Below are 14276 nucleotides of genomic sequence, written 5' to 3'. Positions count from 1 at the left end.
GGAGATCTCCAGCTTGTACCTGGAGGCTGGCAACCCTAAAGTGTGGAGTTTGGGGAGGGGAGGGACTTCAATGCCATTGAGTCCAATTGCCAAAGCTGCCATTTTCTCCAGGTGAACTGATCTCTGTCGGCTGGAGACAGAGTCCAGTAGCACCTTAAAGAACAAAATTTCTGGCAGGGTATGAGCTTTCGTGAAGCTGGTAAAAGGCACCTTTGGCCACAGCTGCCACCTGCTTATCCAGCAGTAAGGCTGGGTCCAGGAGCACCCCCAGACTACGGACCTGTTCCTTCGAGGGGAGTGCAACCCCATCCTTTGAGGAATTTGATAGTAGAAAACCCACCATGCTCTGATGCAGCATACAAACATGGCCCAAACATACTTTCAGGCCACCCTGAGTCACTTGCACCAAATCTCAATGTCAGTTTCATCATTTAGTGGTGCGAACATATAACAGCAGCACAGAAAAACATGTAGGAAATGTTTCATTAATAAGAATATTAAAGGTAAAGATAGTCCCCTGTGCAAGCACCAGGTCATTACTGACCTATGGGGTGATGTCACATCACAATATTTACTAGGAAGACTATTACAAATCTATTATTTTTAAAAATCTTTTCTTCCTCCAATGTGCCTATGTCAGAATCATAGAGTTGGAAGGGACCACCAGGGTCATCTAGTCCAACCCCCTGCACAATGCAGGAAATTCACAACTACCTCCCCCCCGCACATCCCTAGTGACCAGAAGATGGCCAAGATGCCTTTCCTCTCATCATCTGCCTAAGGTCACAGAATCAGCATTGCTGACAGATGGCCATCAAACTTCTTAAGTACGTTGGCATACTTGGATTTTTAATCCACCCTATAACATAGGTTAAGAGCCTGTGACTTGAGCAATGACCCTTTTACCCCCTTCCCATGTACTTCATAGTTCAGTAATACTAGACAGAAATGGCCCAAGACACTTTGGGGATGAATTGTGGGGCGGGGAGAGAATACAGCAAACTCAATAGTTAGTGGGGATTTTTGCACTTTACTTGTACCTCCAATCTACTTCCTGAGCCCAATCTGCCTAAAGATTTGTGCGAGGGACAAATTCAGGACTCTCCAGCCAAACCCGACCCTCTCTTTAGAACTTCTCACTGGCTGAAAGACTGGAGATCTAACAATCCTTGACTTGGCCCTAAGAAGTCCCTGAGAATTGTTGTCTAAGATTTTATCATGATCATGACCAAGTGGGCATTTATTTTATCTGCAGGGTAACCATTTTAGGATCTTCTAGAGATACCCATTTAGGAGATTGCCCAGAGTTAAAAACAAAACAAATATGTGCTTGCACTTTGGAACTATTGATCCGGATGCTCCCAGTTAACAATTTGCTGGTGAAGCCGTGACGCTGTTTTGCGAATATGGCAAAAGGCTCCTTCACGTTTGCTGTTTTCCTTCTGGGATACCTCCTTAATGCCGAATGTGCAGGTTGGTTCATTTTAAAACTAACCTATCACCTGTGTTTCTTTTGACTTGAAATAAGGGCCCCGTTCCTATCATGTGATAAGGAATAAAATAATTTACAAGCAACATGCAAAGCGTTACTGTTAACCACCCTCCCCCACCCCCGATTGTCTAAAGAAAAGTGAAATGACATGTACGGACCAACTTTCGTTAATAGAAAGGACGGATTTTTCAGTCTAATTTGTATGTTCCACAATCCATAATGTAGAAGTGTAGATTCACCCCCTTAAAAATATCAAAGGAGTAAGGAAATTGACAGATAGTTGACATGAAAATAATGAGATGTTGGGGACACCTTTAAAACTAATGAATTTATTGCTGCGTACCCTTTTGAGAGGGTGAAGCAGAACCCAGGACTGGCTCACAAAAGCAATGAACTAATTAGTCTGGAATGTTTAGTAGGATTCTTGGTTGTTTCGGCTGTGGCAAATGCAGCATAGCTTTCTCCCTGGAAGTTAATGTGAAATTAGATTAGTAATAAGTGAAATAAATAGAGTCACTTTGACAGTGAGGCATATTTAAAATACAAACTGTAACACTGAAGGGGAATTTACTTGAAAGCAGAGGTTCTTAACCTGGGGTCCAGGGATCCCTCAAGGGGTCTGTGGATAGATTTCAGGGGCTCAGTGAACTTGGATCGGGGAGGGGGGCAGGAGACACCTTCATTTTCACTAACCTATAAAACCTGAAATTTAACAAAACTGTATTTTAATATTATTTGTTTCCTTTGGAGTTCTTTAAAAAAATATATTCTGAGGAGGGGTCCATAGTCTTCACCAAAGAGGTCCATGGCACACAAAAATGGTTAAGAACCCCTGCTCTAAATGTATTAGAAGTGAAACATGGATAGTTTCACTCTTTTGTCTGTTTTACAAGAAAACTCCATCATTTTTAAAATTTGGCATCTCTCTTAATTGCCTTGAACTATGAGGAAAGGAGGAGTATAATTATTTTGATGAACAAATAAAATTAATAAGGGGTGGTCCAGGAACATAATATATTATATACATGCATAAATTATATATCATAGTTGGCTTAATATTTAGGTACTTTCCTTCAGCCCATACTAGGAATGTTCTCATTGCTTAGCTGCTCTGTCCCATAATGTGATTCCAAGCAGAGCACCTGAAAACCTCTGGCTTTCAAAAATGGTTTAGGAGTAGGCTTGCCAGCTCTGGGCTGGGGAAATACCTGGAGATTTTGGGGATGGGGCATGAGAAGGGTGGGGTTTGGAGAGGGAGGGCCTTCAATGGGGTGTAATGCCATATAGCCCATCTTCCAAAGCAGCCATGTTCTCCAAGTGAGCTGATCTCCATTGCGTGGAGATCAGTTGTAATCCTAGGAGATCTCCAGCCACCACCTGGAGGTTGGCAACCCTATTTAAGGGGTTTGGACAGCTGCAGCTTCTTTATGCACATCCATCTCCATAACCTGTACTTTTAAAATGCACGTATACTGAAGTTTTCATTGATCGGGAAGAGGCAAGTTCCGTTTTACTCCGATATAAACGATTCAATTCTGGACGCTTGGAAGAGGTGATTGGCGGAAACCTCGAACGAGAGTGCATGGAAGAAAAATGCAGCTTTGAAGAAGCAAGAGAAGTCTTTGAAAACCAAGAGAAAACGGTGAGCCTCGTTTTCTAGACTGTAGGAAGAACCCTACTGGATCACACCAGTGGTCCAACTAGTCAAACAACCCTGTTTTTCATAGTGGCCAAGCAGATTGCCCTGAAAGGCAGCCCTTGTTATTACTGTCTGATATGCTGCCACTGAATATGGGGTTTCCATTTACCCATCATGTTTAATAACCATTAATGGAACTGGACCTATTAATTTGTCTAATTCCCTTTTAAATCCATCTATGTTATTGATGGCACTTAACACACATATAGGCTATTGACTGTCATTTCATACTTACTAATGGCTTTTCTGCTGCTAATTAAGTGAATTCTAATATTTTCGTTGCAGATGGAATTTTGGAATTCATATATTGGTAAGTGAAAGTTTACCATCTTACTTCAAATACATTATATCATTGGGTATTCCTTATAGAATACATTCCTTATAGAATGTATGCATTCAGTAGTAGTTATGGAAAGACTATCGTCAACTATGTGAGAGAAGTTTGACTGGGTAACTAGCCAAACTTTTGGGCCGGTCAACAAGCATAACTGCTCAGGTTGAATCCAACATCCGTTACCTTTGTAGACCATTTATTGTGATGCACTTTTGCCATGAATTCAGCACCCCGCTCACCACATGAATCATCATCAGACAATTCACAGTCCTGGTTGTGTCATGAAGCTACATCTGATATGTGGAATTGCTTGCGATCCCATCGGGCTAGCTGAAACAGTGCCATAGAAAACCAGAGGTATTGGTTGGTATGTGGCTCTGTTGACAGGGAACCGCCTTCAACTGAATAAGCACAGTTTCAGAAAACTGTCACAAATCATCATTTCATGTTCAACTATACCTTTCGGGAATTCTGCCATATTGAAAATTTAATAAATGCTACAAAATGCTCATTCCACTTGGGTATGATGGTCTATAATATCAAGGGATCAAAAAAAGTAGCTTCTTAAGGGCATATTAATTGAATTATAGCTTCCGTTTACTGTGGGGGCTTTCCGTTGCCCATATGGAGACAAATCCCTGTAAAGACAGATCTCTAAACAACATATATAGCTCCCCAGTCCCCACCTGTCTAGGTGTCTACAATTACACAATTTCTTTCTACTGTTCAGTTTGACTTGGCAAGCTCTTCAAGGCAGGGATCTGTCCACTTTACTGACAGAGTAACAAAGACATAAGTAATAATATTGCTCTTGGACTTTCTAAGTTACTGTTCAACCGTTAATTTCCCAGATGGAGATCAATGTGAGTCCAGCCCTTGCTCAAATGGAGGAAAATGTGAGGATCAAGTTGGTAACTACATCTGTTGGTGTCCACCTGGTTATGAAGGGAGGAACTGTGAATTAGGTAAGTAAAAGGTAGAATTCAAGACTAGTCCAGCTTATCTAGTTATTTGAAATGATGGGCTACCTAGTCAATTATCTCAGGGTCTCATTCAACCTTTTATTTGTGTTAGGTTAACAGAAAATAATGTGTGTGTAAAGTGGTATCAAGTTGCAGCTGATTTATGGCGATCCCAAACAAGGGGGTTTGCCAATACTTTCCTCAGCACAGCCTTTCTTTCTTGGTGGTCTCTTAGCTTCTGAGATCTGCCAAGATGAAGCTGTACCATGCTGCCTTCCCTCCCCCAGAAAATTTTTTTAGACACATTGTATTTATTTATATCTATCTCGTTTATAGTCAGCCTTTCTCACAGAGACCCAAGAAGAACAAAGGGCAGTATCCTACCATCTGTGGACAAAAGACATATGGCATTTGTCCACTCTTGGGCTGCAGCTCCCACTGACCACTGGAAAGTCACTCCCCAGGGTTTCAGGACCTGTACAGAGGAACAGCTGTAAAGGTTGGCAGGCTGGCATGAGGAAGGACAAGAAGGTCTATCTCCCAGCAGCATGCGGAGGAACCCTTTTCACTGTGTCCCTCCTTGCCACAGTGCCCCAAACCCATGTGGCTGTTTGTCCACACCTGATTTGTGAACACAGGACTGATCTTCCAGGGGTCAGAAGGAACTGCTGCGATGGGGGAAACTACACCTTCTGAATGAGATGCGGTAGGATACCACCCCAGGACTTAGAACTCAACATTTCACTTTATTTACACAATCCCTCAATTAAATGGACTACATTTTAATGGTTTTTTTCTAGTTCTAATTAGTGCCTGTGACATATTGGATTATGGCAGATGGATAGCAGTGGCAGTAGGAGCCTGCAGTTTTCTTGAACTGGAATGCTACCCCTGTGTAATGGGAAAGGGGTGTCCCATTGCTCAGTATCATGGGTGCAAAGTACTGAGCCATCTTAAAGGGCAGCAGTGTGCCAAACATTCTGCGTTAGTGCAGTTAAGGATGAAATAGAACCTGGGCTCTAGAAGCCAAGATCTGGTTCACAGAAGAAGAAGAAGAGTTGGTTTTTAATATGCCGACTTCCTCTGCCACTTAAGGGAGAATCAAACCAGCTTACAATCACCTTCCCTTCCCCACAACAGACACCCTGTGAGGTAGGTAGGGCTGAGAGAGAGTGACAAGCCCAAGGTCACCCAGCTGGCTTCATGTGGAGGAGTGGGGAAACCAACCCGGTTCTCCAGATGAGCCTCCGCCGCTCCAAACCACTGCTCTTAACCACTACACCACGCTGCCTCTCCAGCCCTTGTGTTGCGTGATTTCATATGAAGATGCTATTTTTTTTTTGTTTCTATCTTAATGTGGTGTCACTTGTACCTTTTATCCCCACTCCACCCATTTTCATTGCTGGTGTTCCCAATTTCTTTCTTTTATGGTGTTTATATGCAACCAACCCCCCCCCCCCGCAAGGTGTTAACAAATTGCATACATTTAAAGGGAACTTTTCAGTGCAAGGAAATTAAAAAGTGGCATGAAATTAAAGACTCACTGATCCATTTCACACAAGGAAGAATTGGAAATGAAACAGGGATTTTCAAATCAAAACAGGTGAGAAATTTGACAGAATCCCCAGCATGGTGTAGTGGTTAAGAGCAGTGGTTTGGAGTGGTAGACTGATCTGGAGAACCGGGTTTGATGCCCCACTCCTCCACACGAACTGCGGATGCTAATCTGGTGAACTGGATTTGTTTCCCCACTCCTACACACGAAGCCAGCTGGGTGACCCTGGGCTAGTCACAGCTCTCTCATCTCCACCTACCTCACAAGGTGTCTGTTGTGGAGGGGAAGGGAAGGTGGTTGTAAGCTGGTTTGATTCTTCCTTAAGTGGTAGAGAAAGTCAACATATAAAAACCAACTTCTCTCTCTCTCTCTTCACTCTGGTATTAGATGACTCATACAGTCACCACTTACCTGGCTTCATGCAATAAATATACCTGCATGAAGTAGCCCTCCTGGGTGACAGAGGGCCGTCATCTTCACTGTTCCCAGCTTCCCCTCTAAGTTTCTTAAAGGAGCCCTCATCTTTAATGATATTTGATTCCATTCCCCCATCAGATGCTACTTGCGCAACAAAGAATGGAGGATGCAAGCAGTACTGCAGGAATGGCCCAACAGGAGGAGTGATCTGTTCTTGCATCCCTGGATACAAGCTTGGGGCAGACCAGAAGACCTGTGAACCAGCAGGTAAAAGTTGAGATAGAAGGCGGTTAAGGGGAGACATGATAGAGGCCTATAAAATTATGCATGGTTTGGAGAGAGTGGACAGGGAGAAGCTTTTCTCCCTTTCTCATAATACCAGAGAGAGGGGTCATCTGCTGGAGCTGGAGGGTGAGAGATTCAAAACAGATAAAAGGAAGTATTTCTTCACACAACGCATACTTAAATTGTGGAACTCCCTGCCCCAGGATGTGGTGATGGCTGCCAACTTGGAAGGCTTTAAGAGGAGGGGGGCATATTCATGGAGGAGAGGGGTATTCATGGCTACCGGTTAAAATGGATACTGGTCATCACGATGCATACCTATTTGCTCCAGGATCAGAAGAGCATGCCTATTATATTAGGTGCTGTGGAACACAGGCAAGGCATGCTGCGGTCGTCTTGTTTGTGGGCTTCCTAGAGGCACCCGGTTGGCCACTCTGTGAATAGATTGCTGGACTTGATGGGCCTTGGTCTGATCCAGCATGGCTTCTTATGTTCTTATGTCTTTGATAACAAAATGGCCCTTCCAGATAGACACTTCACTGAGCATAATTCCCCTCTGAATAAGTCCTCCTCTGGAATGAATAAAATGAATTTGTTTCCAGGAAAAGCATTTGGGGTTTGCTTGCCAAAAACACATTCCAGGTTGAAACGTACACCATCGTATGGGTACCTTCAAGCGGCATTCCAGAATATGTGTCACTGGTGCTGGAGTGAGCAGTTTTGGCTTTTTCTAACAATAGCTGAAACTCTACAGAACCTGGAAAAGTTGATTGAGCAGCAGCTGTGGCAGGACCAGAGGTTGGGGGAGAACTCGTGTTCTGTAAATTATGACGGCTCGACATTACCTTCAACTAAAGTCGCCACATTACAATGTCCCATCCATTCCCTCCACTGTGTGCCACAGCAGGACAAAAGAACCAGGATGGAATGAACAGAAAGACTATGTTCATATTTTATCCAATGGCATAGTGAGAGATTTAAAGAACATGAGTAGTTGAAGGGGGCAACACCCACCCATGCTGTTATGTCACAGCCAGAGACTATGGGGGATCATGGTCCGGATTTCCATGTGTGGCCTGAAGTCATTATCATGCTGGTGAAACCCATCTCATGGGCTATTTTTGATGCTAAACAATATCAAGTATTGCGAAACACTTTGCATGCCAGAAGGTGCTATGGCAACTATTAATAATAATAAATGTCTGGCCAAGCGGAATACTTCTGTGCAATATATTTCCAACCACTTTTAATTGCTGCACTGACTGACTTACAAGGGTTCCCGGTGGTGCCATAATTTTAAACCACACAAATATGAAAGCATGAAATCCTGGCACCTTCCATCATCTTGATAGGAAGATGACTGTTCCCATAGTTATCCTTCTTCCCTTTTCCTCTTCATTTTGTCATAATACTGAAATCTGATGCGCAACCCCCACCAAAGTGCTCAGGTACAGGATGGTTTATCAAATTATAGAGACGGCTGTGTTAGTCTGTTGCCTGGGGGCAAGCTTTGTGATTCACTAAAAGACAGAAGAAGATGAACACATGAAGCTGCCTTATATGAAAACAGACCACTGGTCTATTAAAATCAGTATTGTCTACTCTGACTGGTATTGGCTCTCCAGGGCCTCAGGTAAAAGTCTTTTGCATAATCCTTATAACTGGAAATGCCAGGGATTGAACCTGGGATTTTCTGATTATACTCTGCCATGAAGCCATGGCCCTCCCCAGATATTGATACAATTAGAATGGCTCTGTCCACCCAATGACCCCTTTTAAAGTATTTCTATCCTTTCTGCATATTATTTAGGCATGCATACTTGGGCTGCCCTTTGATTAAATAGGAACATAAAATCCAGCCTTATACTAAGTGAGACTATTGGTCATCCTAGCACAGTTCTGTCCATTGCGACTGGCAGTAGCTTCCAAAGGTCTCAGGCAACAAAAGGCCTCTCCTGTCATCTGCAACCCACGATCCTTGAGCTGAAGATGCCAGGAACTGAACTTGGTATCTTCTGCATGCAAAACATGCACCTTACCATTGAGCCACAAAACTTATTCCAGTGCTGCAAAGAAACCAGTTTAACCACTTAAGGGTCAAGTGTCATTGAGAGCCATTACAGGTGGGAGAGAAGGTCATATTTGGGAAGCTGCCACTGGAGAGCTGACAGCCAGCTCATAGTCCTCCAAAGCAGAAAGAGACCCTGAAACAGCTGCTAATAGAAAAAAACATTAGTCCTTCCTTGGCTTAAATATGATGGGGAAGGAGAGAACTCAACACAGGGCTGCCATTTTGGGCAGCAGTTCAGTGCTCAGTGTGGTGTCTGGTTTCCCCCATAGACTAATAAACCTATCACAGCATGTGCTTGTATGGGCCAGAGGCCACCTGGTCCGATGAATGAAAGGCTTTCTGTTTTAATTGTAGTGCCCTTTCCATGCGGAAGGATTACCGCTCCGGAGATGGTCAACAAACTCACCCGTTCCGTGAACACCTTTGACAACTGGTCCTCCTCCACCAATGATACGGATGATGTCACAGAAGAGCTGGACAACAGCACTAACATCATCCCCCTGTCAGCAACCCCAAATCGAGTGGTCGGGGGCACAAACAGCAAGAAAGGCGAAGTGCCTTGGCAGGTAGCCGCGATTAACTGTGGGCGGTGTTGCAGCACCTACAGCTGCTATTGGTCCATATCATAAGAACATAAGAGGATCCTTGCAGGACCAGACCAGTGGTCTATCTAGTCTAGCGTCCCGTTTCACTGGAGGGCCAAAAATAGGGCACAGTGGCCAAGGCCTTCCCCTGATATTACCTCCTAGTAGTGGGCTTCAGAGGTTTACTGACTCCAAACATGAAAGTTCCCTTAACTAACCATGACTATTAGCCACTGATGGACCTATCCTCCATGAATTCTTCCAACCAGTATTAAAGCCATCTATGCTTCTCGCCATCTCTATCTCCATTGGCACTGAATTCCACAATTTACTCGTTGAGTACAGCAGTGTTTCCTCTTCTTTGTCCTGTACCTAATGCCCATCAGCTTCATTGGGTGCCCCAGAGTTCTATTAAGGGGGAGAGAGATTTATCCCCTTTCTCCGTTCCATGCATAATTTTGCAAACCCATGATTATATCTCCCCTTAGCCTTCTTCTCCCACCCCCCCACAAACTTAAAAGTCTCAGACCCTCCAGCCTTTCCTCATCATCTTGGTTTCCCTCTTTTGTACTTTCCGCAGTTCTGTAATTCCTTTTTGGAGATATGGCAACCAGAACTGTATACCATATTCCCAATAAGGCTGCACCAAAGGCATTACAATATTTGGCAGTTTATTCTCAGCCCCTTTCCTAATAATCCCCAGCATGGTTTTTCACTGCTGCTACATACTGGGCTGACATTTTAATAAAACTGCCCACTGTAACCCCATCAGATGGCTGCAGTAGAACGGGTCCTCTAGCAGCTACAGGCAGGCTCCTAAATCCAAGCCTGACTTAAAGCAGCCTATGGGAAATTAGGCCATTGCAAAAGCAAGATATCAGCAATAAGCAAGGGGTCTTGTGCAATCATGTACTGCATATCAATTACAGCTGACATTTCCAGTAGTGTATGTGTGATACTACTTTGTTCGAATAAATTGTGCAAATTAAGGAAATTTGTGAGCACTTGATTTTGCATAATTTATTCTGCTTGCCACAAAGCAAGGAAGGGAACTTGATGCTGAGCACTGAAGCATTACCCTTGGATGCCACAAATCCTCCAGTTTCTGTGATTTTCCCAGGGACTGGCCACATATTATTCCTTGCAACCAGGAAGAGTGCTTACTCTCTACCATTTAAAAAAAAAATAATAAAGCTGAGATTTAGTTGCAAGATGATGCCTTTTTGCTAGATTCCAAATGCTGCAGATCTGCCAAATCCACCACTTTATGGCAGTTCCCTATTGTGATATCATGGCATCAAATAACTAATTTTATTACTATTTGAAATAATAAGCATTTCATAGCAATGGATCAATCCTAAATTGATGAGCTCAGACTGATACTCAAACCTTGGCAATGGAAGAAGAATCTATGCAAAAGTGAAAACAACATTCTAATGAGTTTTTTCAATTACAGCTTTGGTTGACTGAATTTTCAGCCCTCATTTATAAATTTTGGTAGAGGAAAAAAACAGTTTCTGTTGCATTATAAGGATTCCTATGCACAAAACAAACCAATTAAAAAATCACATCAAAGAAAGCAGAGATCCACTGAAATACACAAAATTGATGTAAAAAGACATTAAAAGTACTTGATCCATAATTTCTTTGTTTCATCCCCCATCCCCATTTCATACCTGCCCCAGTTACACTTATCTTTATGGCAGTTAAACAAGGGTTCCTACCTGAAGGAGGGAGGTCTTGTACTTAAACTGGCCAAAAAAGTGATCAATTCCTCCTCCGGTACTTTAAATGCTCTCTGCCATTCCGCCTCTGCTGCCCTCTAGAGGTCTGATACTGCCCAAACTACTTTTAATTTCCCTGTCTACTACGATCTGAAGTAGCAGCTGTAGTTAAGCTCAGTAGGTTCTTGTTTTTTAACCCAGTTGTCTCTGAGAAGAGATGAGTTTCTTGCTCCATTTCTAGCACAAAAGGCAAGTTTCTCCAGAGCTACCGAGAGCCGTCATGGGCAAAGGCTCTTGCTATCCCTTCCCCAACATACCACCCAGATCCAACCACGCCATCATTTGAAATCACATAACTTTCCTGGTTCCATGGGTCTCACCAGTGTTGTCCTTCTCCGCACCAGCATGGTGTAGTAGTTAAGAGCGGCGGATTCTAATCTGGAGAACTGAGTTTGATTCCCCACTCCTCCACATGAAGCCTGATGGGTGACCTTGGGTCAGTCACAGTCCTATCAGAACTCTCTCGGCCTCACCTACCTCGCAAGGTGCCTGTGGTGGGGAGAGGAAGGGATTGTGATTGTAAGCCGCTTTGAAACTCCTTAAGGTAGAGAAAAGCAGGATATAAAAGCCAACTCCTTCTTCTTCAGCTCTTAATGGCTGCTCTCCCCCCTCCCCACCCACCTTTAGAGGTCATTGCTCCTGCAACTCATGAAGCCCAATCCTATACAAGTTGATTCAGGTGTGAGTCTCACTGTATTCAATTAGTTAGTGCCAAAACAAGTGACACACAGGCAGTTCTTAATTGGAGATCCCTGCTTTTTTGAAAACCAGGCAAGGAGTGTGTGTTTGTGTGGATCACAGTATGCAGGAATGGGGTTAAGCCATTTCTCCTAATTGTCTTCAGACGGGTTAAGCTATCTCTCCTATATGTGCTCAGAGAGTACCCCCATGGGCAATCTGCACCTATAGGTTTTCCCAGTGGGACAAACAGTGCTTCCTCAGGGCTGTTTCAGGTTAAGAAAAAAGGTTCTGGGGGGAGAGTTTAACTCTCCTCTCCCCACATGCTGGGGTTATTGATCATAACTAGGTCCCATTGCTTCTGACCTTCAAGCATCTTATTTAATTTGGCCGTTAGCTCTTCACATCGTAGCTGGGAATGCCTGAAATGTTAGTGTTGATGTTTACGTGGGTGGAAAGTTTTATGAACATCCAATATATATTTCCCACTTGTCAACACAGGATTCACTGTGTGACTACCATATTTTGGTGACTGTCGTCACTCCCCAATGTATCTGAGTATTCGAGGCATTCACAAAATGTATTTGGGATTGTTGGCATTCACTTGCAAATGGTATCATTCGGTAAACTGCAGAGCTTCACCTTAATATGCACATAACATGTGCTTTACCGCCAAACTCCGGTCCATTATCAGCCAAACTGTGCAATCCCTTTACAAATGGACCATACCCAATTTTGGACCGCTCTCCAGCCTAGTTTTATGAATTGCTCACGAACTGGTGTGTTGTCTCCGCTCACAGGTTTATGTGCTTAACAGTGAGGGGAAGGGATTCTGCGGGGGCTCGATCATCAATGAAAACTGGATTGTGACGGCAGCGCACTGCATCGAGGCTGGGCCACGCACAATTGTTGCAGGTAAATCAGTGGAACAACTCCAACGTCTGGATTGAGTGCTTTCCCCACGGAGAAACAGGGATGGAAGGGTGCAAGGGATAGAAGCATCCAATATGGTTTTGTGGGCTATCCCATGTGACCCTAGTGTAACAGAAAAATGATTATGCTCTTGAGCATGTACAAAGTGATTCCCCTTACTACTGCATAGCTACAGCCAGTCTTAAGATATATGGGGAAGGGGGCTTCTCAGGACAAATCTCTGTAATTTAAAAATGATCAACATTTATCCTGGGCCCAGCTTTAGCTGGCTGCACAAACTTAGCACCAGCCAAATGGGGAAAGAGGTTCCATAATCACAGTGCCACCACTGAAAAGGATCCGTCTCATGCAGCCCTCCACATTCCAGATAACTGTGGCACATAGCGTAAGGAAGACTTCACGTGATTGCAGAAATTAGGCAGGGACATCTGTGTCTAGGCAGTCACATGAACACACATGAAGCTGCCTTATACTGAATCAGTCTCTTGGTCCATCAAAGTCAGTATCGTCTACTCAGACTGGCAGCGACTCTCCAGGGTCTCAGGCAGAGGTCTTTCACATCACTTACCTGCCTGGTCCCTTTAACTGGAGATGCCGGGGATTGAACCTGGGACCGTCTGCATGCCAAGCAGGTGCTCTACCACTGAGCCACAGCCCTTTGTGGTCCTTCAAAAACTACACCTGTATGTCCCAAAGACCACTGCTTGGGGTGTGAAAGGCATATCATGGTTATTCCCACATGTGAACTCTTACAGGGAATATGATGGGGGGGGGGGCTCAAAAGTTCTGGGACCCTCGACCATCCCTAAGCCTTCCCAGCTTCACCTTGAGTACAGTACTGGACCCAACGAACCTTTGACTGAAGCACTTCTAACAATAAACACAGAATGTCAATTACTTTTTAAAAAAAATGCAATTGTGATGGCTCATTTATCAGGTGAACTCCGCGTAGAGGAAAATGACCACACTGAACAGAAGCGCAGAGTGGTAAGGATAATCCCTTATCCCTTGTACAATAATAGCCTGAGGTACCACAACGACATTGCCCTCCTCGAACTGGATTCGCCCCTGGAGCTGAATAGCTACGTCACCCCCGTTTGCATAGCAGACAAGGATTTCACAAACAACCTTCTCAAGTTTGGAACGAGCACCGTGAGTGGCTGGGGAAGGCTGGCGCACCAAGGGAGGGAGGCGAGCATCCTCCAGGTTCTGAAGGTTCAGCTGATTGACCGGGCAACCTGTCTGAGGAGCACCAGATTCCCCATCCTGCCCAGCATGTTCTGCGCAGGGCATCCTTATGAGGCGAAGGATACGTGCCAAGGAGACAGCGGAGGTCCCCATGCCACAGAAATGGAAGGCACCTGGTTTCTGACTGGGATAACCAGCTGGGGGGAGCAGTGTGCTGTGAAAGACAAATATGGCATCTACACCAGAGTTGCAAGATACGTCAAGTGGATCAGGGCCACAACAGGGAGTATCTAA

The 14276-nt window shown here is 44.2% G+C and overlaps 1 protein-coding gene across 1 annotated transcript; it reads left to right on the top strand.

Moving 5' to 3' along the window:
• Positions 1-1406: 1406 nt before the first annotated feature.
• On the top strand, positions 1407-14276 carry F9 (coagulation factor IX). The gene is made up of 8 exons (XM_056859553.1): positions 1407-1473; positions 2971-3134; positions 3477-3501; positions 4377-4490; positions 6598-6726; positions 9170-9381; positions 12662-12776; positions 13732-14276. Exons 1-8 carry the CDS (start codon positions 1407-1409, stop codon positions 14274-14276), a joined length of 1371 nt encoding a protein of 456 aa, XP_056715531.1.

Source organism: Euleptes europaea, chromosome 13, assembly GCF_029931775.1.
Source record: "Euleptes europaea isolate rEulEur1 chromosome 13, rEulEur1.hap1, whole genome shotgun sequence".
Lineage (NCBI taxonomy): Eukaryota > Metazoa > Chordata > Lepidosauria > Squamata > Sphaerodactylidae > Euleptes > Euleptes europaea.
Note: the sequence above shows the minus strand (reverse complement) of the source record. Positions and strands in the feature narration are given on the sequence as shown.

Excerpts from the sequence above, each read along its gene's own strand:
- F9 (XM_056859553.1), top strand. The coding sequence starts at position 1,407 with ATGGCAAAAGGCTCCTTCACGTTTGCTGTTTTCCTTCTGGGATACCTC. Across the intron at positions 1,474-2,970 it reads CCTTAATGCCGAATGTGCAG|TTTTCATTGATCGGGAAGAG; the intron begins GTTGGTTCATTT and ends CGTATACTGAAG. Across the intron at positions 9,382-12,661 it reads AAGGCGAAGTGCCTTGGCAG|GTTTATGTGCTTAACAGTGA; the intron begins GTAGCCGCGATT and ends CTCCGCTCACAG.